Below are 27,185 nucleotides of genomic sequence, written 5' to 3' on the forward strand. Positions count from 1 at the left end.
TGACCTTTCTTGGAAGTAAGACAAGCAAGCAATCAATATATTTCCAACTACTTTGGCTAAAGTTTGTAAAAGATTTGAAATATTGATTTGTATTTTACCCTAATATAACATGTGTCTGAAAGATGAATTAAATAAAACAATGTAAATAATCTTCAAAGATTCAGAAAAAAATGGAATCTTTCCATTTCTTACAAAATTATTTTTTCTGACTTCTAAATCTATTAACTGTTTTCCCCAAAGTGTTATGTTCACAACACACTATATAGTATTTTTTAATATCTATAGCTTGTAATTCAATAGTATTTTATAAATGAAAGTTTAAAAAGTTTTATAATCTCAGAAATACTAAAATATGTTTTATGTAGTTAATGACATTTATAAGAAGGGGCCAATATATGTGATTTCTAGCATATATTTCCAAGGATGCATGTCTAATGTATACTTCTTTCACATAACCATATAATTCTAAGTTTTGTCATATTTTTAGTATTTGAATAAAGACATTTGTGACTTTCCAGAGTTTCAGTAGTAAATAATGTTGCTTTCTTTCGCTACTTAGTAAAATAAATTTTAAAAAATCAATAAGGTTATATTTTAGAAAAAAGTAATAAACCAAGAAAAAGGATATATTTTTGGTGGGATCAAAAATCACTTACTTGAGCTCTGCTGTCATTGGATTGTTCTGATTTTGCCAGTAATCAGTTAATGTATTTGTATCCTCATAATCCACATTTTGGCTATCATATTCACTTTCTCTGTAATATTTGTATTTACATATAAGAATCTTTTAGATCCCAACAACAAAAAAAAAACTAAAAAAAGGCAAATTTTTGTTGTCTCAAAGATATGCAAATAATGATGCAAAAATTTAAGTAACAAAAATTTTTTAATTGAGACAAAGTTAACAATTATCTAACTGAAATCTAGGAAAAAGACTGGATCTTCCACTGATCTTTAAAAATGTTTAGTATAGTTACCTTTGCTTGTGTTAACAGTACTCTTCTAAGAGTGTCAGTATTACTTCCTTTCTTATTACTCAACTTCTGTGTTTTTGGTTCTGTAGAAAGAAATTTAATATTTAACATGTATATCAAAATTACCTGCTTCTGGTTTTTAAAAAACCTTTTGTTGTTCCAAACACTTAAGTACCACTTGTGGGTGCTGTCCTATGAATTCCCCCCAGAATTTCATAATTTAAAAATGAAATTCAAACCTCTGATCCCAACCAAAATAACATTTTGACATTTTGTATTTTAAATATGTTTATGTTTTAATTGCTGAGTTTTATACCTCAGTCATTAACCTAGAGAACTGTTTAATTCATTTATTCACTTATTTATCAAGTACCTATGATGAGGAAGAAAAGACATAATCTCTGCCCTCATGGGGTCTAGAGAGAGAATCAGACATTCATCAAACATACTAGAAAATAAAATTATAACTGCATTAATACAACAAAGGGGAATATAATTGGGAATTTTTATGTAGTCAAGGAGATTAGGGAAGGTTTCCTGGAGGTAAAATCTGAAGAGAGTAGTAACTAAGAACAGGGTGGGGATTTTTCCCTGATTACTGTGCAAAAGAATTGGAAGTTACTAAGAGTAGATAAAATGGCTGGTGCAGGAGCCCAGGCAAGAGACGATGACAGTTTGGCCTAAGGTTGTGGTGGAGGAAGTACAATAAAGTAGATAGATCTGGGTTACTTAGGAGATAAACAAGTGATAAGGCTTGGTTAGGGACTAGAAACTACAAGGTGGGTAGTGAGGGAATGAGGTGAGTGTTAAAAATAAATTCTATGTTTCTGACTTGTGTAACTGAGAGATGATGGCACTATTCATCGAAATAAGGAAAACTGAAAGAAGGCCAAATGGGTTTTTATGTGGAGGCATGTATATATAAGTGTGTTGAGGAAGTGGTGGTGAATGTATGCAGTGAGATCATGAATTGGTTTTTAAAATACTAATCTTGAGGTGCCATTTAGCATTCAAGTGGAAATGTCAGATAGGTAGTTGGATATAGTGTTCTGGAGCTTAAAAGAGAGATCTGAACTGGAAATATACATTTGCGAGTTACCTGTAGTAATCCTGTGGACAGGAATTAGATCATTTAGAGAAAGATATAAAGAAGTGGTGGTGAATGTATGCAGTGAGATCATGAATTGGTTTTTAAAATACTAATCTTGAGGTGCCATTTAGCATTCAAGTGGAAATGTCAGATAGGTAGTTGGATATAGTGTTCTGGAGCTTAAAAGAGAGATCTGAACTGGAAATACAAATTTGCGAGTTACCTGTAGCAATCCTGTGGACAGGAATTAGATCATTCAGAGAAAGATATAAAGAAGGCTTAAGATCAAGCCTTAATAAACTCCAACATTTAGATAACTAAGAATAATGAGAAAATCAACCGGGAAAAAAACAGAGAAGTAGGAAGAAAGCCAAGTGGAGAAGCTCCAAGAAGGAAGGTAGGGTCAACAAGAAAATGGCTGCTTAGAGGACATATGATAAGACTCAGGAACATCTATTGGTTTTAGCTATAAGTTTACTGGGAATCTTTACAAGAGCTATAATGTAGAATGACAGGCAGAATTCAGTTTAGAGTGGGCTGAGAAATGAGTAGGAGGTAAATAACTGGAGTTGTCAAATTAGATAAATCTTTTAAGAAATTTGGCTTTGAAGGGGAGAAGAAAGAGTAGAAGCTGGCTGGAGACGTGAGGTCAAGGCAGGCTTTTTGTTTCTGTTTTAAAATGTGGGAGACCTGGGTATGTATAAAAGCCAACAGGGAAGTCAAGTTGAGAAGATAAGCCTTTTGAGAGGGCTCCTGCATTTCACCCACAAGACAGGATGGAAGCAAATATAAGTAGATTTAACAGCAGAAAGACAGTTGCCATGTGACGACTTTCTAAGACATGACAAAAAATATTTGCTGAGCTATACCTTCATTTAAAAAGCTCTGATTTTCATTACAGTCTAACGTTATCTTCATTTCTATTTCTGAAGAACAATTATGGAGACTTCCTGTTATTTGTACACTTACCTGTTGATAATGGGCTAAGGCCAGTTGCTTCAGGAAGCCTTTCCAGAAGTTTTCTCTGTATGATTGGTGTACTATGAAGGCAAAGTGATTCACATTTCCCAGTTCTTGCCCTAGTATTAATTGGAGATATCACTAGAGGCTCTTGAGGCTCACTGCAGGGGCTTTTTTGTATACCATCTTTTATTGGCTTTAAGAAGTTCTCAACAGCCAATGAAGGCAGCTCCTCTACTGGTGATGAGGGTCTATCATCTCCATTTAATGCTTTGGAATTTGGGGATACTGGTTGTTGCCAAGGGGGAATTACTGGAGAATCAGGGGAGCTATAACTAATGTAATAGTTATCATCATCATCTTCATCTTTTTCGGGATCACTTGCAGAGGCAACTGGTGGCAGCATCTGACTTTCACTTGCAGTTTGACTACATCCCATGGCTGGTGCTTGTAAAGCAATCTGAGAATTATCAACATCCTCCTTGGTATGTGCTGTAGTGGGGAGTATACGTGGACTTACATCCATTTTTGGAGGCACTACAGGTTTGTCATCTGGGTTAACTGAAGAGCTAAAGTTCTCAGCAGATTTTACAACTCCAGTTGGCTTGGTTTTAGGCAGTTTCTTGGAACGTTCGTATTCTTCTTTGGCTTGAAGCCACACTTGAACCAGTTGTCGACTTGGGGCACATTTGCAAGGCATAATCACAATTTTTTTATCTTCAACCATCTTAGGACTATTACTTGACCCTTTATTGACAGCTCCTTGGCCACTGCGAAGTGGTGACCCTGGCCTTGGATTCTGAGTCATTGCTGAGAATGCTGTTTTCCAAAGACGAAGTCCTTCCAAGGAAAAGTCTCCCTCAAACTCAGCCAGATCATTTGCAAGTCGAGTTTCTACCATGAGGAGCCGTCCACCAATCTCCCTATAACAACATATTTTAGAACAACTGTTTTGTTTCAAAGAGCAATCACCAAAATATTTAACTTCATATCCTAGATAAAGTCCCTTTTGGAGTCTCAAAAATGTCCATGTCTATCTTCCCTGCCCCGTCTATATTATGCAGGTACACTCTATCTTTAGTCTCAATATGCTTTTCCTCACAGGTATGTGACTACTACTTAATTTCCTTTGGAAGGTACCATTAATCTTAGGGAAAGAAGGTATTTTTTGTTTTATTTTAATGCCCCATGAAGCCTTCTGTCCTTCAAGGAGATGACACAAACTTTTCAGATTCCTTTCCTCTCCTAATCTTAAAGTAATTTTCCATTATTACCACATATGAATAAAAACAATGAATTTATCATTCAAATACTATGTCCCTGGATATTATTCATAGCTTCTTCCTATATTCTCCAGTATCTGTAGTTTAGCAAAGCCAGTCAATTCAAATCAATCTTCGTACTCTCAAATTCCCTTAAACATTAAAAAAACATACCAACTGAGGTAAATTACTCTAATTCTTTCTTCCCATTCCCTGGCAGGGATTAACACTGACATAACTTAGGAGCTGGCAGAGCCCACAGGATGCATGGCTTCAATGTTACCAATGTATGAATATGTGGGAAATCACTAATGAAAACAGTCTGGTTTCATTTCCAGTAGTTATAAATATTAAGTGAAACCTCTGTCTTTCTCTAATCCCTTGATACTATTTCTGCTTACTACAGCAACATAAAATAATTCTACTTCTTCATGTTAACTTTATTATGGATATAAAGTTAATTCATAGTTTTTTCAATCACTTCTCTTAGGGCATGATTCCCCAAATGTCTCCATCATTCTCTACATAAAATCCACTAACTGGATTCATGTTTTCGGATTTGAAGCTGAAAGAAGAGCATTAGGGCTACTCTGTCTCCTTTATATGAAAAGACTTTAGCCCCTACTATTTAACTCCATAACCAGCATCCAGCACTGTCCCTGCATCCACTCTTGGCAATGTGAAAAAATAGAAACAGAATTAATGCTATTGAAGGAAATGAATACACATACCAAGTGACCATACCCAACTCTAATACTAAGGATAGAGAAGTCATAATGAGGTCAAGAATAAAAAATGGTGAGACGTCGGGAGGCTGAGGCAGGAGAATGGCGTGAACCAGGGAGGCGGAGCTTGCAGTGAGCCGAAATCACACCACTGCACTCTAACCTGGGCGACGGAGCCAGACTCCGTCTCAAAAAAAAAAAAAAAAAAAATGGTGAGGTGTGGTGAATTCAGTTTTCTTACATATTGTCAGCAGCATGGTCATGGCTACCCACTGGGAAAAAAAATCTCCTAATATGTATCAAGAGCCTTAAATTTTTCGGTAATCCTACTTCTAGGGCTATAAGGAAAAACTCCAAAATACAAGAAACGCTTTAAGAAGAAAATGCTAATATCTTCTTAACATACATAATAATATACATAATATCTATAGTGGCAAAATTGGAAACAACCTTTCTGTCCAATAATATATACATGATGCAACATATGCAGTGATTAAAATATTCAAGAAACTCATTATTTGGAAAACGTTTACAATACAATGTTAAGTGAAAAATGTGGATATAATACTGTGACTACAGTAAGATCACACTTCACAAAACAAAACAAACTAAAAACTATACTTTTTAAAAAATAAAACAGAATACACATCAAAATATTATGGTGGCTGTTACTACATGGGAAAATGGTGTAATTTTTATTTCTTCTTCTTTCATACTTCCTAAATTTTCTATATTGAATATACAGTTTCATTTTTTTTTTTTTTTTTTTTTTTTCTGAGACAGAGGCTTGCTCTGTCACCAGGCTGGAGTGCAGTGGCGCGATCTCGGCTCACTGCAACCTCTGACTCCCTGGTTCAAGTGATTCTCCTGCCTCAGCTTCCCGAGTAGGATTACAGACACATGCCACCATACCCAGCTGATTTTTGTATTTTTAGTAGACATGGGGTTTCACCATGTTGGCCAGGATGGTCTTGATCTCCTGACCTCGTGATCCGCCCACCTTGGCCTCCCAAAGTGCTGGGATTACAGGCATGAGCCACCGTGCCCGGCCTACAGTTTCATATTTTAAAAATATTTTTCAAAAATGATTATTTTTTATTTTAGCTGCAGGACAAGTATCAAAGTTGGACAATAACAACAACACAAAGGTAACGACTAGCACATAAAGTTTGGTAACTAAAAGTAAATATACCATAATCACTACTGATAACACCAAAGTCCCCAAAATGATGGAAACTAATGTCTAAAGAACAGATTTCATATGCTCCAGCAGTGAAATAAAAAGAGTTCCATGTGGGTAATAAACAAAACTGTGTGTTGAACAGGGGCTGGGAGGTGGACATTTCTACCCTTCACTTCAAGTCATTCCAGGAGAGAATTTTTATTCTACATTTCTGATAACCTTTTCTCACCCCTTTATTAAAAAAATTAATTTTATCGTGTATATTTAAGGTATAAAATATGATATTAGTATATAGTAAAATGGTTCTTACAGTGAAACAAATTAACATACCCATCATTTCACATTCTCAACCCTTTCTTAAATGGATTCCTATAGGAATTATTGTGAATCTGCTGAGTAAAAGCCTGGCATTCACTGTCGTGTTTTTTTAATTTAAATTTTTTTAAAAAGATATTTTAACAGTTTTAGGTTGACAGCAAAATTGAAAGGAAGGTACAGAGGTTTCCCATATACCCCTTGTGCCCCCACACATACATGGTCTCCCTCATTATCACCATCCCCTACCAGAGTGGTACATGTGTTACAATCGATGAACCTATGTTGACACATCATAATTGCCCAAAGTCCACAGATTACATTTGGGTTCGTTCTTGGTGTGGTACTTTTTATGGCTTTGAACAAATGTGTAATATTCATATTGTATCTTTCTTTTTTTTTTCCCACTGGAGTCAGGAACATGGTACTGCCACAGGTCAGTGCATACATGCAGTGTGGCCTCTGCTGCTTTTCATATCTCTTTCCAAGATTTAGACTAAGGCAGGGCCTGCCTTAGCAGTTCCAGCCATCCTCTTCTGCTTCTGAATGGATGGCTGAAACGAACTGCCTGCTCTGCAACTGGTTAAGTATATGAGATCATGGACACAAGGGCAGGAACAAGAACCATCATTTAAACTTTCTGGATTAAGCCACATTACCCAACTTAGCTTTTATCAGTTATGTCCTAACTTGGTGATGAAAGTGGTATACACCATAACTACTTAACTACTGATAAATAAACCAGTACTGTGATTTCTGTTCTGCTGTTTGCTGCGTGTGTGTGTGCGCTCACATGTTTGTCTATCAATTCCCTGAAGAGATTTTTTTTTGAGATAAAGTCTCATTCTATTGCCCAAGATGGAATGCAGCGGCGTGAACACAGCTCACTGCAGCCTTGACATCCTGGGCTCAAGTGATTCTCCTTCCTTAGCCTCCTGAGTAGCTGGGACCACAGGTGCACGCCACCATGCCCAGCTATTTTTTTTTTTTTCTGAGATGGAGTTTCACTCTTTGTTGCCCAGGCAACAAAGTGCAGTGGCGTGATCTCGGCTCACTACAACCTCCACCTCCTGGGTTCAAGTGATTCTCCTGTCTCAGCCTCCTGGGTAGCTGGGATTACAGGCACCTGCCACCATGTCCAGCTAATTTTTGTATTTTTATAGAGACAGGGTTTTAGTAGAGACAGGGTTTCACCATGTTGGCCAGGCTGGTCTTGAACTCCTGACCTCAGGTGATCCGCCCCCCTCGGCCTCCCAAAGTGCTGGGGTTACAGGCGTGAGCCACTGTGCCCAGCCTAATTTTTTGTAGAGACAGAGTGTCACTATTTTGCCTGGGCTGGTCGCAAACTCCTGGGCTCAAGCAATTCTCCCACCTTGGCCTCCCAAAGTGCTGGGATTACAGGTGCACACCACCATACCCAGCCACCTGAAAAAATTCTTAAAAGAAAGGAGAATGGAAACCATAGTCCATTTGCTAATAACTGCATAAACTATAATAACAGTAACAATATAATACAAGATATTGAAACCACATGAAAAGTGGTTTATAATAGAAACAACTTACAATAATCTTCACTTAGAGATATATCAGAGGAATACTTAAAACATATATGCTCATTTTCAAAACGCTTGAAAATGAAGTTCTTTTAAAATGGTATAAAAGTTTAACATTTAAAAATTAAATACCATTTAAACAATGATCATTGTAATCCTTTTAAAGTATTGTGACATCTTTACAGTGGGCACCTCTAATCTTTAATGAAGACACAGTGTTAAATAATGGTAGATCCAAGTCAACTTAAATAAATTTCTCTAGGTGTAACCATCCAGTTAGTTTTTGAATTTTCTTACTAAGTCTGTAATTAGAAATACTTTCCACAATGATATACTTACAAATATGGTATCACAGAAAACTAGTAGTCAGGTAATCAAATGTTGCATACATTATATTCTTTTTTTTCAATCCCCATAGCATAATTTTATATATCATAATAATTCAGAGTGACCCAAGGGAAAAAATAACTGATTACCTGGGCTTTTCTGGTACATCAGAAGGATTACTGCAAAATGGTTCCTGGTAAATAGTCTCAGAAAGGTCATGATCCAACAAAGTTGCCATAATTTCTTCCCTACTTGGGGGGGACATAAGTGGTTTCAGAATGTTAGCAGTTCGAGGGGTGAAGCTGCCATTTTTAGATTGTGAAGGAGAGCTAGCAGATCTTGGTGAACTATCAGGAGTTGGTGTCAACATATCATTGTTTCTTGAAACATACAGTTCTAAATCTTCACAGGCCATGTCCACAAGTTCACCATCAGGGGAGGAGAGTATTGTAGTAAAAGAGGTATTGGCTGAGTCAAGAGACTGTCCCATTTCTTTTCTGGTGTGACCTTGAATCCAGTCTGAATTGTTTGGCTGTGGGAGGCTAAGAAACACTTCTTTGCTTACTGAACTCCTATTCAATCTAGATTTTTCATTTAGACAGTCTTCTGCCTGCTGAACACAGAAAGAATCCATTATTGAGTTAGACCGAGTTGTTAGAGGATGAAAGCTATTTTTCCACTGGTTGTGGCGATGATTCTCATTGCTATCTATGGATGATTTCTCAAAAATTTCAGGACTTAAAGTACCAGATCTAATCCATGAGGCTGAGTCTGCGGTATGATGCGTGTCTTCATCACATTTCTGGTTGTCATGACTTAAAAACTCATTTTTTTCTATAGCTTGTCCTGGAAAAAGATCCTGAACAGCATCACTTAGGAACTTCTGAGGCAAATTCTGATCAGCTGGGACAAACTGACTTCCAGAATAAAAGCTACAAAATCCAGTCTGATCTATTGTGTTAATATCAAAATTATAATTATGTTCAGGAGATAAACTATCTTCAAGTGAGTAACAACTTTCAAAGCCTGGATCTGAAAAAAAGATGGGACTATCATCTGATACAGAGTTATCCAACTGGCTAGGGTTTTGTAAATTTAAAGAGTCTACTTTGAGAAGTCTGGGGATTTTTTCTTTTTGTTTTGTACTTCTGGGAGTTCGAGGTTTTCTTGGGGATGTTACCGATCGTGTCCGTTTATTTGCTTTGTTATGTTCAAGGGAACCAGAAATATTTGTATTTGGTTGATGTTTATTAGATAATGGGTCTTGTGTAATATTTGCATTTTGTGCTTTCTGCTGTCTTTTTTGTAACAATTCTTTTAGAACTGCCAGTCCAGACTGTCCTTCACCAAATGCTGAAGGTGTTGACACATTTCGATTTTTACACTGAGAAAGTGCTTTGGTTTGTGAAATTGCTTCTGATAATGACCTCTGTTTTACTCTTTCAGGTTTAAAATTTGACATATCTAAAATAAAGCCCCTTTGCTTTTGCTCCCATGCTATTTGTTTGATTGGACTTCTTAAGGAAGTTACAAAGCAATTATTAGGCATTTGGCTTTCCTCTGAAGCTGTATTTCCCGGAGAACAAGTTTCACTGTGCTTTGACTGTTCCGCTATGCACACAATCTGCTGCTGGCTGTCTTTGCAATGCAAAAAATTAGGGGTATATGCTTGGTCCAGCTTTGATTCCAGGGAATTGCGATATTCACTTAACTTTCCGATTGATGACAAATAGTTTCTTTGTATATTATTTGCATTATCTTCTATTTTTGAGGACATACCCGAAGATATGTGTGTATTCTGTGCTACCTGAGATAAATGGTTGGAAAGATCAAATATATTTTTTTGAATTAACGTTGATTCCTTTAGAGTAAACATAGCACTTTGATTATGAGGCCTTTGAACATTAATTTTTGAGATTCCAGGTCCTATAGAATTACAAACAACTGATGGATGCAAATCATCTCGTGAACTGGGGAATGTCTGCAAATCTACAGACTTCTTGCTTTCTAAGAAAGAAGAAAAGCAGCCAGATAACTTCTGTTGTGCATTAATTCCAGTGGGTAGGGGAGCAGAAAGGGCATGATCTACAGCAGAGCCCATTAGTGGCATATCTTTCTGTTTAAAAAGTAGTTGAGAGCCTCCAGAACTACTTGCAAATTCAGACACATTCTGGTGTTTCAGAACAAACTTAACTTCAGCACCAGACTGAGATTTTATTTTTTCATCCTTAAGTGTTATATGCTTTCTCGATGTACCTTTCTCATTTGTTTTTTGTTTTGCTCTTGGTTTCTTTTTTCCATCATCTACTAGTTTATTTGTCTGATTTCGTTTGTTCCTTTTCTTAGTAACTACAGAGGGATTAGCAAGCTTTGCTTTTGATTTCTTAACCTGTGCTCTTGCGCGACTAGTTTTTCCTATATGAGAATTAACAGTCTTCTTACATACATTAGGACCCTTAAAAAGCATTGCCTCTTTTTCTGCAGCAGCCATGATTTCTTCAGCTCTTGGATCTGTGGGAGACCAGCAGCGAGGTGGAGAAGAATTTATGGGACTTGTGCTTCTCTCAGAAAGAAAACCTAGTTTAGACATAACATCACTATAATTCAAGTCACAGTCTTCGGTTTCAGCATTGTAAGATGGTGAGGGAGGAGAAAGAATAGCATGTGACCGTTTTTTCCTGAAAGACAAAGTTCTTTTAATATTTTCATTATTTGTCCTTTGTTGTTTACCAGTTTTTTTCTTAGCAGATTTATGTTTTGACTTTCTTCTGTGACTTTTCTTTGGTGTTAGTGGATAAATGGGATATTTGGTTGCAGGGGAGTCGGGAACTTTTGGCCAAAAGTCCTTCAAAGGTGCAAGCTTTTTATATAGTTCCATTTTTTCTTCTGTTAATATTACTTGTTTTTCTTTAGAGTCTATTTTTCCTAGCTTCACAAGCATATTTTTTCTCCCTCTAAATCTATTAATAATAATATACTTTATGATGACAGGGGGCAGCTTTTTAGACATTTTTCTTCGTTTTCGGGATTTGAGAGTTCCATCTAAACTTTCACCAATTTCCATGGGATGAGGTAGACTAATTTTTGAGTTGTGAGTTACAAAACTTGACTCACTATCTTCAGTCTCATAATTTACCTTGCGTTTGGCTCTAAGCGTGTATTTATTTCCATATAGTCCAAAGGACTGCTCAGTTTCTAACGTTCCATCTCCAAAGTGACAGTCTATAAAACCATCTGTGGGTGTTTTATTTTCAAAAGCTCCACGAGTGGTTTTAGTTAAATCACTAGCCAATGCATTATCCTTCTCAGGATTACTATTACAAGGATTATTTTGTATAAAATTATCTTTTGTGGATCCAGTCTCACTACTTTTGGTAGAAGTCTCCTGATGACCTGCAAGTTTCCTTTTATTCAATTTTAACCGGGATGGTTTATTGCCAGGTTGTAATTTATATGTGACAGGAGATAGTTTCTGCGGTCTAGTAAGACAGTTAGAAAGAACAACACTGGGAAAAAACATATAGTGTGCTGCTTGCTGGCTGAGGCTTGGCTTTTCTGTTTTACGTTCTTGAAATTCTTCATACCTAATTTTAAGTTTATTTAGTCCACTTTCATCAGCAGTGCTATTAAGAGAATGCACCATAGTTCTATTCTCCCCTGAGCATGACAGCAATTCACAATTTTCAGTAAATGATGAAGGGAATAAACTACTCAGAGCTGTGCTGTTTCCTTTTTCATTTCCTTCAGAGGATACTTTATTTTTTGAATGATTTAAGTCAGAAAAGTTGAAAGAATTTTTGCCCAATGTATTCTCGTTAGGATGACGGTGCATATGTATAAAAGGGGAATCCTTTTCGATTTTTCTAATGTTTGTATATTTTCTACTTGGTACTTGTCTTGTAACAGATGGAATATCCTCTTCATAATCAAAAATACTACTTTCACAGGAGGATACTGGGAGGATCTCTTTCTTACTATTCTCTTTATGAGAATTTTCTGAATGAACAGTACTGCTTAAAGATCCAGGATATTTCACAGAGTAAGTGCTTTCGTTTGTAAAAGAAGTGACTGAATTATCTAGACCTTTTTCTATATTTTTGTTTGTCTGTGAAAGGTCTTCAATTAAATCTTCCTTGTTCAAAACATGGGAAGAAAGGGCACTTGTGTGTTTACACTGAAAGGTAATCTTAGCAGAAGATGAGGGTTCTAATGTAGCAGCATCTTTGTGAAAGATGGAGGGTTTAACTGATAGCTTGCTTGTTGCAATTACAGAAGAGTGGGTTCTAGAATTTTCGTTGTTCAATGGATTGTCTGAAATGAGGAGGGAAAAACAGTTTATTTCATTTTACTCTTTTAATTTTTAAGACATTTTCCCACACCAAGATATTAATGCTATCACTATGAAAAAATTACATCAAATTAAGTTTGGTTATCTTAACAAAAAGGTAATGCTTATCATTAATGACTCAATCTAAATATAGTTAGTTACAATTATTAGTCATCATTTTAAACACATATTCCATTGATCAGAAATAGATTATATTACTATTTAGTTCCTTTGGGGCATAAGGGAAAAATACTGTCACTTTAAAAATGTTCATAAAATAATATGCTTTACATTATCACTTCAAATCAACTGAGTATATTTTTTAGTTTATTATTCTACTTGCACAACAAACATTAAAGTTTTCAAAGCCTGAAATCAGTGATCAACAAATGTTATATCCTTTTAGAAATAAGACACAAATCATGTATCTAATTCTTTTAAAAGAAAAAAAATCCTGAAGGACAAAACATCACTATAGCCTCCCTTAGCCAACTATATAGAAAGTATGATTACAGTTTCAAAATCAATAGAAAGTATGATTAAAGTTTCAAAATCATATTTATTTATTTATTATTTATTTTTGGAGGCAGAGTCTTGCTCTGTTGCCTAGGCTGGAATGCCATGGAGCAATCACAGCTCACTGCAGCCTCAAACCCTTGGGCTCAAGTAAGCCTCCTACCTCTCAGCCTCCTGAGTAGCTGGGACTACAGGCATGCATCACTATGCTGGGCTAATTTTTTTGGTTTTTTTAGAGACAGGGTCCCACTATGTTGCCTAGGCTGGTCTCGAACTCCTGAATTCAAGTGATCCTCTCACCTTGGAATCCCAGAATGCTGGGATTACAGGTGTGAGCCAGAGCGCCTAGCCTCAAAATCAAATATATTTTTAGATCCTAAATAACCAATTTCTCACAGTAGACTTGTTTACTTACCACTATTTTCATCTGCAGTTCCATCTAACTGAGGTATAGAAAGATTGGCTAGAAGCAAACTGTTATCACTCCATTCCATTTCTTCTTCTGAAGATGAGTCATCATCTTCAGTTGAACTTCTGTGGGTATTTCTGCACAGTGATCTGGAGAACATTAAAATTCACTGGTGAGCATGATCATTAGAAAAGACCATCTCAGATGCAAATAATGCATCTAAGTTAACTCTATAATAATGTATCTAAGTTAACTATACTAATGTATCTAAGTTACTCTAGAGTAAAACAGTACAAAAAATCTGAAAATTGTAACTTCTAGAAAAGCATATTTACTTTGCTTTATTAACATGTCTTACTATAGCAACTTACAAAGAGTTATTATAATTAGACTTTATAATCCCTTTCATGTGAGCTAAAATACACCACAATTCCTGCATTCTGAATGGGAAGAAACAAGAATAAAAAGATGAGTGAAGGGGCACTGAGGTCAGGGCTGAAGAGAAAATACTGAAGAAGAGAGAGGGTAATAGGAAGTAGTAAAGGTGTTCAGTCAATCTGGCAGTAACTACAAAGGGTTACTGAGAAATTCAGATGGACAGTGAAGTCCAGTCTCTAAGTTTCATCTCATATTGATATTAACTTGATGCTTTCCCTTTTAATTGAATGGGCAAACTTTTTTCCTATCCATACCCAATTTTTTATTTCACTAATCTCAACAAGTTGAAATTATTATTATTTTATTATACTTATTATACTGGAACTGTTTTTCCATTAAGCCTTTCCAAATCACAATTTATCATAAAAATCACTCCCTTAAGAGCTGAAAGAGGTATCAGAGGTCTAGTTCAACTTTCTACCCAATGCAAAAACCCGATTTTTAACGAACCTGACACAATCTCTGTTTTTACATAATCTGTATAAGGTGCTTGCTGTCTCACAGGGCAATCTTTCCATTGTTAATGGCTCTAATTATTAATAGTTGTCTTCTTGTAATACACAAACTCTTTCAACTTCCATACATGATTCCTATTTTGTTCTCTGTAGCTATACAGAGCAGGCTGATGTCATTTTCCACACGATAATCTTTAAAATACATAAAGGCATTTCTCATTCATCTTGTAATTCTAATTAGATCAAACATTCTCCATTCAAAAGTTCTTCAAAAGTGACAATGCTCACAGATCCTTCTAGTTTTCTTCCTCTTCTTTCCCTTTCCTTTTTCAGTATTCTTAAAATATGGTACTCAGCACAGAATATAATATCCAATATAAAGAGTAGAATTAACTAAACCCTTTTCTAGACACCATGCTTCTACTATTCAATCTCTCTCTAATGTATGTGTACAAAATGTTTAGGTTTGTTTTCCCAAGGTTAAACTGGGCATGGTTTTCACCAAATTGGTTCAGCCACTGAACATACAAGCATAAATTTAATCATAGGATTGACTATGCCTATTATTACAGCAGTGACAATGTTAGAGGAAAGAATTTAACATCACATCTGGAGATTTCTATATCTGATTTATTAAGTAGAAAAAAACTTTCATCATATACATGTAAACACTGAATTTATGGATTAACCTGTTTCACCTCTCAGTGATGGCTTTGGGTTGAAAATTTCAAATACAGACTAAAAAAGTTCTAATCTAGCCTATAGAAGAAGTTTAAAGGAGAGGCATACTCAGTCTTTCAGGCTCATAGGCCTAGATTTTTCTATACACAGAGCATATAACTAAAGGGCAGACTCAAACCAATCAAGTTCACAGAGACCGATTTAGAAAACCACAACACCAACTTATTCATTTATTTTGAGAAACAAACCACAACACCAGTTTTTGCTTCTTAGTCTTTTATTTATTTGTTTTTAACCTTAGTTCCCTTAGTCTAATCAGAGCCCAAAGCCATACCCTGTCTTCAGGCTGACTCTATACATTGTTGTTCTGATACTCAACAGTTCAACTATCACAGAGCATTCTTTTTCTTAAGTTCTAAGATAAGAAGACACTTCAATTTTGCTCCATTTATCACTCACATATGTTAATACTGTGTATATAAATGGATAACCTCTAAAAGTTAGGTTAATCTTTTAAAATGCAGCAAAACTTTTATTTCGCTTGGAATATGGAGTATATGCCATATGAAAAACAGATCACTAAAAGGGAATTTTAAAACATCAATTTAGTTCATAAGGTATTTTATATCATGAACAATAGTAATAAATAATTTCTGATTGAAGGACAATAATGATAAAAGTTAATAAAACAACTGAAATAACTAAAAAATTACCTCTTTTTGGCACAATGTTCTTCAATATTGCTGTCCCATCTCTGGGACATCACCAAACTAAGCTCCATTTCCTCTTTTTCAATCTGTGGTTCATTTTCTTCATCATCACTATTTTGGGGATATTTATTATTTCCAAAGGAGCGACACGGTGATGGCATCCTATTTCTTTCCCCCCGATATCCATCACTTTCCAAACCAGCAAGAAGATGTACCAGAGCCTCATCAGGACTACTGTCCACTATAAAACAAGTACAATAATCACCAACAAATAACTTAAGTTTTCTTTTTTTTTTGACATGGAGTCTTGCTCTCTCACCCAGGCTGGAGTTGGAGTGCAGTGGCGTGATCTAGGCTCACTGCAAGCTCTGCCTCCTGGGTTCATGCCATTCTCCTGCTTCAGCCTCCCGAGTAGCTGGGACTACAGGTGCCCACCACCACGCCTGGCTAATTTTTTGTATTTTTAGAAGAGATGGGGTTTCACCATGTTAGCCAGGATGGTCTTGATCTCCTGACCTCGTGATCTGCCTGCCTCGGCCTCCCAAAGTGCTGGGATTACAGGCGTGAGCCACCGCGCCCGGCCTGTTTTCTTAGTAATCCAACAATTCAGATCACTTAGAATAAAATAACAACATCATAGATACTGGCACAGGCTGAAAGAATACAGTTGGTACAAAGGCTCAGGTGTTGAGGTAGCTCTCCTATCAAAGTTGATCCTTGGACCACTTGCATTAGAGTAATTTAGGGACATTATTAAAATAACATTGTTGTGTGCTCCAGCCAGGGGTGCCTGGGACTGCACAGGGTCTTGGCCGTGGGTACAGCTCAGCACTGTCAGCCCCTAGTTGGGAGGCCTTGCCAGGGAAGGCTGGCAGTGGCTGCAGGAAGCCTGAGATGCCACTCAAGAGGAGGCCACTGAAGGACTGGTTGAGCGCAGCCCTGGCCAGTGAGATGAGGAGGCTGGGACCACGGCCCTAGCTACCCGTGTTTCCTCCAGGTGGCTAAATTTGTGATACTCACCAAGAAAGAACCACTTATGGTGTTTTAGTAATGTACTGAACTTTGGAAAATATTAATTCAAAATAAATGTATTTTCCTTCTTAAGTAATACGGTTTTCCGTGAATCAAAGTACAGTTAAAAAAAACTATTTTCTTTCACAAATTTTTTAAAGCTGTATAGAAAAAAGGCAAAGCTACTTGATTTAATGCAAGGTTTCATTTTCATATTCAGTAGAGTGTTTACTGAACATGCAACATTTACCTCTTCAAGTAAAAAAAAAATACCTCTTCACAACACACATTTTCTCTGAATTACAATACTGAATATTTATGGTAGCACTGTTACTTACTGAAAACAGGTGACTCACTCAGTCTTTGGGTCAAAGGCTGAAAAGTCTGACTATTTTCCATGAGGTTCAAAATTGCTTCTTCATTAATAAGAGCTTCTTCCACTTTGTGTCTAGTGTGACCTTAATTTGACAAAGAATAAAAAAAATTAAAGCAATGGCCTAAATCCAAAATTTATCATTTAGAATTTGTGTAAATTTGGAAGCATTACCATATAAACCTATTTTAAATTTCAAAATGTTAATGATGCATGCCAAATAAAAACATAATAAAAAGCCACAGAAATATTTAACCAGTCACATGGATTTATCAAAACAAACACTGAATCTATAAATCACCAAATATTTATAACCTCTTTAATCCTACTTAATGTGTGTAGTTATATTACTCTGATAAAAATCACTGCATATTCAAATATATAAAGTGAAAAGGAAAGATAAACTATCTTATTTGAATACTAAAATTCTTTATTCTCTATGGTTCAAAAACAACAAATTTGGAATAAATGTTTTTGAACTCTTCTAAGAAAAAAAAATTGACAGTGCTCATTACTTGACACATGTGTATTGGACTCTCTTTTGAATGCATAAAAAATAAAGAGCTTAGTGTAATTCCTAATGGGGCGTGTGTTGGTTTTTCATGCCTGTTTGTGAACTGTAGTTGTGGTTTCCCATTTCATTGTCATAACTGGGCAGAAATAGTTTTTAAGTGCTATAAAAATACAAAGAAATGGTTAAGCAATTAAAAAATTCATTTTACATTAATATTTTTCAGAAAGCTTTCATTATATATCACATTCATTACATTTTCATGGTATCAAAAAATATTAGTCCATGTGGCCATATAGAACCCTCCAGCAATTGCCGTCCCCTGCAGGAACACCAAACTGAACTACCCACACAAGAAAGCACCTTCATTAGAATAAAAAATCAGGAGAGCAATCACAGTACTTGGTTTTAACAACATATCAAGGAAAGAGGCAGCGAAGAGGGTAGAAAAGACAGTCGTGAATTGCTGATAGCACCTCCCACCCCTCAGGCAGTGGTCTTGAGGCACGGAGAGAGAAATCTGTGCTTAGGAGAGACAGAACAGAATGAATATGGGACTTTGCTTTGCATTGGAACTCAGTGCTACCCTGTCACAGTGGAAAGCGACATGGAATAGAATTTAGCCAGCACCCATGAGGAGAGGATTTGACCAGCCCCAGCCAGAGGGAAACTGCCCATCCCAGCAGTCCAGAACCTGAGTTGCAGCCAACCTTACTACTATGGGCTAAAGTGCTTTGGGATCCTAAATAAACTTGAAAGGCAGTCTTATCCACAAGGACTGCAATTCTTGGGCAAGTCCCAGTGCTGTGCTGGGCTCAGAGCCAGTAGACTTGGGGTACACACACCTGGTGAGAGAGTAGCTGGGGCAGCCAAAAAATTACTTGTGTCACCCCCCTCCCCCACCCTGCACAGTCCCAGGCAGCACAACTCGCCAACTCCAGAAGATTCATTCCACAAGAGGACAGGAGAGGGAAGAGTGAAGAGAACTTTATCTTGCAACTTGGATACCAGCTCAGCCACAGTAGAGAAGGGTAGAGTCGTGACACACATATTCCAGGCCTTAACTCCTGGATGACATCTCTAAACACACCCTGGGCCAGAAGGGAACCTGCTGCCTTGAAGAGAAGGACTCAGACCTGGCAGGGTTCATCACTTGCTCACTAAAGAGCCCTTTGGCCTTGAGTAAACACAAGTGACACTCAGGCAGTACTTGCTGCAGGCCTCGGGTGAGACCCAGGGACACGCTGACTTCAGGTGTGACCCAGTGCATTCACAGCACTGGGAAAAATTGAAAGCCCGTTCTGTAAGATCTGGAACAAGACAAGGATGCCTAGTTTCACCACTGTTATTCAACACAGTACTAGAAGTCCTAGTTAGAGTAATCAGACAAAAGAAAGGAATAAAGTGCATCCAAATTGGAAAGGAAGAAGTCGAATTATCCTTATCTGCCGATGGTATGATCTTATATTAGGAAAAACCTACAGACTCCACCAAAAAACAAATTCAGCAAAGTTGCAGGATACAAAATCAACATATGAAAATCAGTAGCATTTCTATATGCCAACAGTGAACAATCTGAATAAGAAACCAAGAAAGTAATCCCATTTACAATAGCTACAAATAAGATACCTAGGAATAAACTTAACCAAGTAAGTGAAACATCCCTACAATGAAAACTATAAAACATTGATGCAAGAAATTGAAGAGAACACCAAAAAATGGAAAAGATATTCCACGTTCATGGATTAGAAGAATCAATACTGATAAAATGTCCATGCCTACCCAGAGCAATCTACAGATTCAATGCAATCCCTATTAAAATAGCAATGATATTCTTCACAGAAACAGAAAAAAATAATCCTAAAATTTATATGGAACCACAAAAGATCCCAAATAACCAAAGCTACTCTGAGCAAAAAGAACAAAACTGGAGGTCACATTACCTGACTTCAAATTATACTACAGAGCTATAGTAATCAAAACGGCATGATACTGGCATAAAAACAGGCACACAGACCAATGGAATAGAGAGCCCTGAAATAAATCCATAACTACAGTGAACTCGTTTTTGATGAAGGTGCCAAGAACATACCTTGAGGGAAAGAACAATTTCTTCAATAAATGGTGCTGAGAAAACGTTGGATATCTACATGCAGAAGAATGAAACTAGACCCTGATCTCTCACCATATTCAGAAATTAAATCAAAATGAATTAAATACTTAAATCTAAGACTCAAACTATGAAAATACTAAAAGAAAACATTGGGGAAACTCTCTAGAATATTGGTCTGAGCAAAGATTTTTTGGGAAATATCCCCAAAGCACAGGCAATCAAAGCAAAAGTAGACAAATGGGATCATATCAAGTTATTATACAAACCTTCTGCACAGCAAAGGAAACAATCAACAAAGTGAAGAGACAACCCACAGAATGGGAGGAAATATCTGCAAACTATCCATCTGACAAGGGATTAATAACCAAAATATATATAACTCAATAGTAAAAAATCTAATAATCCAATTAAAAAATGGGCAAAAGATCTGAGCAGACATTTCTCAAAAGAAGATATACAAATGGCAGACAGGTGAAAAGATGCTCAACATCACTGATCATCAGATAAATGCAAATCGAAATTACAATGAGAAATCATTTCACCCTAGTAAAAATGGCTTTTATCCAAAAGACAGGAAATAATGAATGCTGGCAATGATGTGGAGGAAAGGGAACTCTCGTACACTGTTGGTAGAAACGTAAATTAGTACAGCCACTATGGAGAACAGTATGAAGTTTCCTTAATAAACTAAAGATAGAACTACCATATAATCCAGCAATCTCTCTACTCGGTATTTATCCAAAGGAAATGAAATTGGTATGTCGAGTTGAAGAGATATCTGCACTCCCATGTTTATCACAGTCCTATTCACAACAGCCAAGATTTGGAAGCAATCTAAGTGTCCATCAACAGATGAATGGATAGAGAAAATGTCGTACATTTACACAATGGAGTACTACTCAGCCATAAAAAGAATGAGATCATGCCATTTGCAACAACATGGATGGAAGTGGAGGACATCATGTTATGTGAAATATGCCAGGCACAGAAAGACAAACTTTGCATGTTCTCACTCACTTGTGGGGGCTAATTAATAATTAAAACAATGGAACTCATGGAGATAAGAGAGTAGAATGATGGTTGCCAGAAGCTAAGAAAGGTAGTAGGGTGGGGTGGGGAAGTGGGGATGGTTAATGAGTACAAAAAAATAGAAGGAATAAGATCTAGTATTTGATAGCACAACAGGGTGACTACAGTCAACAATAATCTATTGTACATTAAAAAATAACTAAAATTATAATTGGAATGTTTGTAACACAAATAAATAAATGCTTGAGGTCATGGATACCCCATTTATCCTGATGTGATTATTACATTGTATGCCTGTATAAAAATCTCTCATGTACCCCATAAATATATATGTCTACTATGTACCCACAAAAATTTTAAAAAATTTAAAAGTAAAATGTAAAACTTCAAATGCATTAAAGACCTAAATGTGAAAAACCAAATTGTAAGCACACATAAGCCTTAAAATGAATACTTAAGAGAAAATTTTCATTACATCAGGGTAGGGAAAGTCTCATAAATCACATACCAAAACTAAACCATAAAGGAATATTGGTAAACTTGACATTAAAACTGAAGACATGTAAAACTCCAAGGATAACTTTTTTTTTTTTTAAATGGAGGGAAAAGAAGTTAACATTTTTTTCTTTGAAGATTTTTACAAGACAAGCCTAGATGAAGAGAAAACATCTCTACAATAAGTATAACTGATAAAGACCTAATATCTAGAAAATATGAAGAACTCCTACAAATAAGAAAAAGACAAATGACTCAATAGAAAATAAGCAAAAAAACGTAATTCACAGAGAAACCCAAATGGCCTTTAAAGATGCTCAAATTCGTTAGTAATTAGGAAATGCAGATTAAAATGCAGAGAGACTATTTCAAAGAATCAGAGCAGCAAATTTTTTACATCTATTATTTTATCCTTATTATTTGATGCTATCAAATGTTGAGGCATCGCTTGCCTAGTAAAATTGCGTATGATACAATGTGACTTCTGAGTAAAACTTTTATTATTGTCTGGTTTACTAACCATGTATAAGCTAACTGCATTATAGAAAAACTGTTAGAACAGATGCTATCTAGGTAGAGCACAATGCATACAACCTAACATTCAGCAACTCACTCTTTTACGTGTGTTCAGTACAGAAGCTCCTGAACATAGCCATAAGGAGACAGATGTAGCACTAAGTGCAATAGTAAAGACCATCTAATACTTGTAGAGAAATAGCTAACGTTGTTTAGTCTTAAAATGGAACAGTCATCAGCAGCTAAAATGAATGAACAAGGATAAATTTCAAAGTTATAATGTTGACATAAAAGATGCTCAACATCAGTAGTAATGAAGGTAATGAAAATTAAAACCACAGTAGGATTCTATTTCACACACTAGGATGGCTACATTAAAAAAAGACAGATAATAACAAGTGTTAGTGAGGATGCAGAGCCAGAGAAACTCTCATATATTGCTGGTAGGAAAGTAAAACATTGCTGTCACTTTAAAAACAGCTTGGGAGTTTATTTAAAAATTAAACACAAATATACCACATGCCCTAGCAATTCTTTTGCTTGGCAGAGGTAATCTTTTTAGTGAAGTTTATTCTTAAACTGTTTCGTTTGTTACTATTTATATCATTTTACAACTCTTTTTATGATATTTATCCTAAAATTTATGCTTTACTGCTTATAGCAGCACTATTTTTTTTTTTTTTTTTTTTTGAGATGGAGTTTTGCTCTGTCGCCCAGGCTGGAGTGCAGTGGCGCAATCTTGGCTTACTGCAACCTCCGCCTCCCGGGTTCAAGCCATCTCCTGCCTCAGCCTCCTGAGTAGCCGGGATTACAGGTGTGTGCCACCACGCCCGGCTAATTTTTGTATTTTTAGTAGAGACAGAGTTTCACCATGTTGGCCAGGCTGGTTGCCAACTCCTGACCTCAGGTGATCCACCTGCTTCAGCCTCTCAGATTGCTGAGATTATAGGCATGAGCCACTGCACCTGGCCAGCAGCACTATTCTTACCAGGCAAAAGTGAAAACAACTCAAATGTTGATCAACTGATAAATGGATTAACAAAATGTGGTATCTCCATACATACTGATAGATACTACAACATGTATAAACCTCGAAAGTATTATGCTAAGTAAAAGAAGCCAGACACAAAAGACTATATATTGTATGGTTTCACTTACATAATATACAGTATCTAGACAAGGCCCATGTATTATTAGTGGTTACTTGGGGTTTGAGGTGGAAATAGGCATAACTGCAAATGGACACAACGGATCCTGTGGACTGATGGAAACATTCTAAAACTGGATTGTGGAGATGTTTGCACAACTTTGTAAATTTACTGTAAATCACTGAATTATACACTTAAAATGACTGAATTTTATGTTATGTAAATTAAACTTCAAGCTGCTTAAAAATATAATGCTGAGTGAAAAAAGCAAGTTGCTTCATCTATGCCAAGCAGAACATCATTTACGTAAAATTTAAAACTTAAAACAACGGTATATATGGTGGGCAAACATTATAAGAAAATATAAAATTATATATGGTAACAGTTTGCACTAACTTCAGGATACTGCTTACCTTTAGAGATGCAGAAAGGGTGACAGAATGGGAGAAATTTTTGCTATATCCACAATATTTATTTCATGGGGAAAAAAATCCCTAGCAAACTCAATCAAATATTAACATCTCAGTGCTAGATATCTGTTCTAGTAGTTTCTGTATACATGAAAAGAAAATCTTACCTTTGCTTGACTCTTCGTCTTTGTGAACTTCTACCATATTGGCTGGTGTACACTGAAGCATTTCAGGAGACAGAACCTCAGAGTGCAATGTTAACTCAGCAGAGAACTCCTGGGATCCATCGCTGTAGTCCACAGATCCTGATAACGTTCTGCTTAATTAAAACATATCCTTTATAACAGACTAGATAACAAAGGAATAAAATTAGTTCTGAGATCTATAATAAATAACCACTTACACAGAGAAATCATTCTGTTTGAGAATTTCCTGAAGTCTCTTCTGAAATTTTTTTTCACTTTCTGTTGCTGGCACAAACCTGTGATCTTTGAATTTTAAAAGTGCATTAAAAAATGTAAATAGCAAATGAATGAAATATTTTCCCTTCTCCTAAAGTAGCTTTAAAAATGGTGGCAATTTCCTATCTTTCTCTAGATATATATAATACAACCTAACTGTAGTTTTACCATAGAATCACACAAAACAGAAACGGTTGTTAACTAAAGTTATAAAATTAGGCACTTAAGTCAGTTCAAGATTAAGTTCTATAATTATAATCTAAATCTAAAACAGAAAAATGGCTCTCTACCTATAAATATATTGTATCCTAAAGCTAAAAATTTTCCCCTTATAAAATATATTTCTATTTTTAAAAGTATAAAAGGTACTCAAAGTTTATCAAAACATTTTTAGTGCCTAAGATATAACAATTTTAATTGAACTTCAATATAGGCTTACTGCTGTATTTTGAAATAATATATCTGCCTTTTGAATAATGTCTTTCATTCTTTTACCTTTATTTTTAAAATTCTGTTGTATCCATGGTATTATCCGAACCCCCTCAAATTCTTTTTGAATGTGGCACCATTTAGCAATAAATATGAGTATTTCTTTAGAGCTGTACATATTGAACAAAGTGAGAGCTTATATGACACACTCAGAAAATAAACCGTGGGCAGCATTTCAATGGCTACATTTTCAAAGCTTAATGTATTAAACAGTGTTTCTAAGTTGAGATTCATGATCTTCTGTGAGTTTTCTATAGCTCATTTGGAAATACAGACGGCTAGAACATACTAGAGAATGAAAACAAAAAAGTGAGGCAAGAGGACAAGGTACACTAAAAACAAAGAACAGTAAAAACATCAACTTCTTACAAAGAGAGAGATAATAAGCGACAATTGGAGACGGCTGTAAAGATAAATAGTGGCTGTACAGCAATGACAACAAGAAAAATACATACAAAATATAAAGGTCATTTGAAAGTAAAATCTAATGTCAAAGGAACAACTCAATGACAAACTTTTCCATTAAAACACTTGGTTTAAAAGAATAATCAGAGCACTATTAGGTTTATACCTTGTGACTCGGGTTGGCTCATTTGAGAAGTTTCATTTCTGTTTCTTCGCCGTTGCTTTTCATCTTCCCATATGGCCTGTAGACCAGGGTTTCCACCAATTTGAGCTGTAATCACAATAATACTTCAATACTACAGGGTCAAAGTAAGAAATGCCTAAAAAATCTAAACTTTTCTTTAATAAATACTGCCTTTAAAAAAACCAATCACATATTTTGTGTAATAAAGTGGACAAATTATCCCAACCTACACTTACTATGTTACTCCTTTTTTAGTTTTCTTCCTAGTGGTTCCCCAAAATCCAGCAAGTGAATACAATTCAAACATCTGATGATATAGTCAATAGACCTAAGAGTCCCTTTGCTGGTATATAATATGAAAACTAAGAAATTAAAAGGCACAGTACATTAAATTGCTTTATATTAGCTAATTTTATTTAGTGTCACACTTATTTTAGTATAATCTATTCAAATATACTCATTTGGACAAAAATATGAACAAAAAATTAATTAATACCTCATCAGAAGTATAGAAGCAATCTTCATAACATTTTGTATCCTCCTTCTATAATATCTTAGTTTCCTCATAAAGTTTTCTTTCCTACTTTTTCTATTCTACTTTGGTCATTAATTTTTTTTTTTTTTTTGAGATAGAGTCTTGCTCTATCACCAGGCTAGAGTGCAGTGGTGCGATCTTTGCCCACTGCAACCTCCACCACCCGGGCTCAAGTGATTCCCCTGCCTCAGCCTCCTGAGTAGCTGGGACTACAGACGTGTGCCACCACGCTCAGCTAATTTATTTTGTATTTTAGTAGAGACGGGGTTTCACCATGTTGGCCAGGATGGTCTTGATCTGACCTCATGATCCACCCACCTTGGCCTCCCAAAGTGCTGGGATTACAGGCGTGAGCCACCACACCCGGCCGGTCATTAATTTAAAAAAATAAAAACATATATTAAGAATAATTGTGTATGAACCTTCAATGTCCAGACGATTTAAGATATCAGCAGCTACAGCATCCACTTCTAATTCACATGTACTCTGTGGTTCAACACCTTCCAATATTAAAGAGCTGCAATTAAAGGATATAAAAAACATAATAATTACGTGAGAGCAAACTCTCTAAGATTTTTCTTACTTATACAATTATCTTAGGTTTAGCTGGTACCCAGAAAACCTGATACATTAATTCACAATTATTCATGACAAAATTGATACTTTATATGCATATATAATGAAAAATAGGATGAGAAAAATACAAAACATATTATACTGACAACCCTATTAGATCCTTTTGAAGTATATTCTACATATTTTGGTTCATTATATTTTATATAAAAGGAATATAAAACGTTTTAGCATATGGTTATATCCGGTGAAGAATGGGATAGGATAATATAAAAACCTTAGAGGAATGCATAAAAAACCATACACATTGAAATCAGTTGCCTAGAGACATCTTTTTCAGTATTCAAAAAACAAGGGAGAACATGCAATAAGAGATAAGGGAAGGTAAGCACACTGAGAAATGGGCAAACGATATTCACCATTCTTCCTGCCCTCAACTACTGCTGAGATGAGGAATACTTTAAAATTCTTCATAACTACAGAACTGATAAACTATATGAATGATCAACAGTGGGATCATAGCTAGGAAAAGTAATGATACCACCAGGTCATTAATTTTTACGAGAACTACAAAGGATTGTTTCCCAGTCAGGATCTTTGACTCAAAAGCATTTGCTTTTCATCAGTGCCCCAAAAGAGAAGATAAAGAAGACACCACATAATTGACCCTACTTAACAGAATGAAGAGACAACATCTAGTGTGGATCCTAGTTTACTCATTCCAAAATTTATGCCTTGTACAAAAATGGACACCAAGTGGAAAAGGGGAGATCCTTAATTTTACTACAAAGTGGGTGATGACATATTTCATCAACTTTTGATTTGAAACACTTTAACACTTTGGGTTTTTTTTTTTTTTGAGATGGAGTCTCGCTCCATTGCCCAGGCTGCAGTGCACTGGTGCGATCTCAGCTCACCTCAACCTCCACCTCCTGGGTTCAAGCGATTCTCCTGCCTCAGCCTCCCAAGTAACTGGGATTACAAGCATGTGACATCATGCAGAGTTA

At 35.9% G+C, this 27,185-nt stretch overlaps 1 protein-coding gene across 5 annotated transcripts in view; it reads right to left on the minus strand.

Annotated features, from left to right (window-relative positions):
- Nucleotides 1-27,185, minus strand: part of REV3L (REV3 like, DNA directed polymerase zeta catalytic subunit) — a 185,834-nt gene that overhangs the window by 64,913 nt on the left and 93,736 nt on the right. For all 5 annotated transcript variants that reach the window (XM_024248980.3, XM_063725258.1, XM_063725257.1 and 2 more), the window contains 10 exons: nucleotides 26,028-26,122; nucleotides 25,053-25,157; nucleotides 23,935-24,019; nucleotides 23,699-23,847; nucleotides 17,275-17,394; nucleotides 15,929-16,166; nucleotides 13,648-13,790; nucleotides 8,539-12,700; nucleotides 3,034-3,947; nucleotides 978-1,057 (listed from right to left, as the gene is read on the minus strand). In XM_024248980.3, the coding sequence (XP_024104748.3) occupies nucleotides 978-1,057; nucleotides 3,034-3,947; nucleotides 8,539-12,700; nucleotides 13,648-13,790; nucleotides 15,929-16,166; nucleotides 17,275-17,394; nucleotides 23,699-23,847; nucleotides 23,935-24,019; nucleotides 25,053-25,157; nucleotides 26,028-26,122 (6,091 nt within the window). The remainder of the gene's footprint in view (nucleotides 1-977; nucleotides 1,058-3,033; nucleotides 3,948-8,538; nucleotides 12,701-13,647; nucleotides 13,791-15,928; nucleotides 16,167-17,274; nucleotides 17,395-23,698; nucleotides 23,848-23,934; nucleotides 24,020-25,052; nucleotides 25,158-26,027; nucleotides 26,123-27,185) is intronic.

This window comes from Pongo abelii, chromosome 5 (genome assembly GCF_028885655.2).
Source record: "Pongo abelii isolate AG06213 chromosome 5, NHGRI_mPonAbe1-v2.0_pri, whole genome shotgun sequence".
NCBI lineage: Eukaryota > Metazoa > Chordata > Mammalia > Primates > Hominidae > Pongo > Pongo abelii.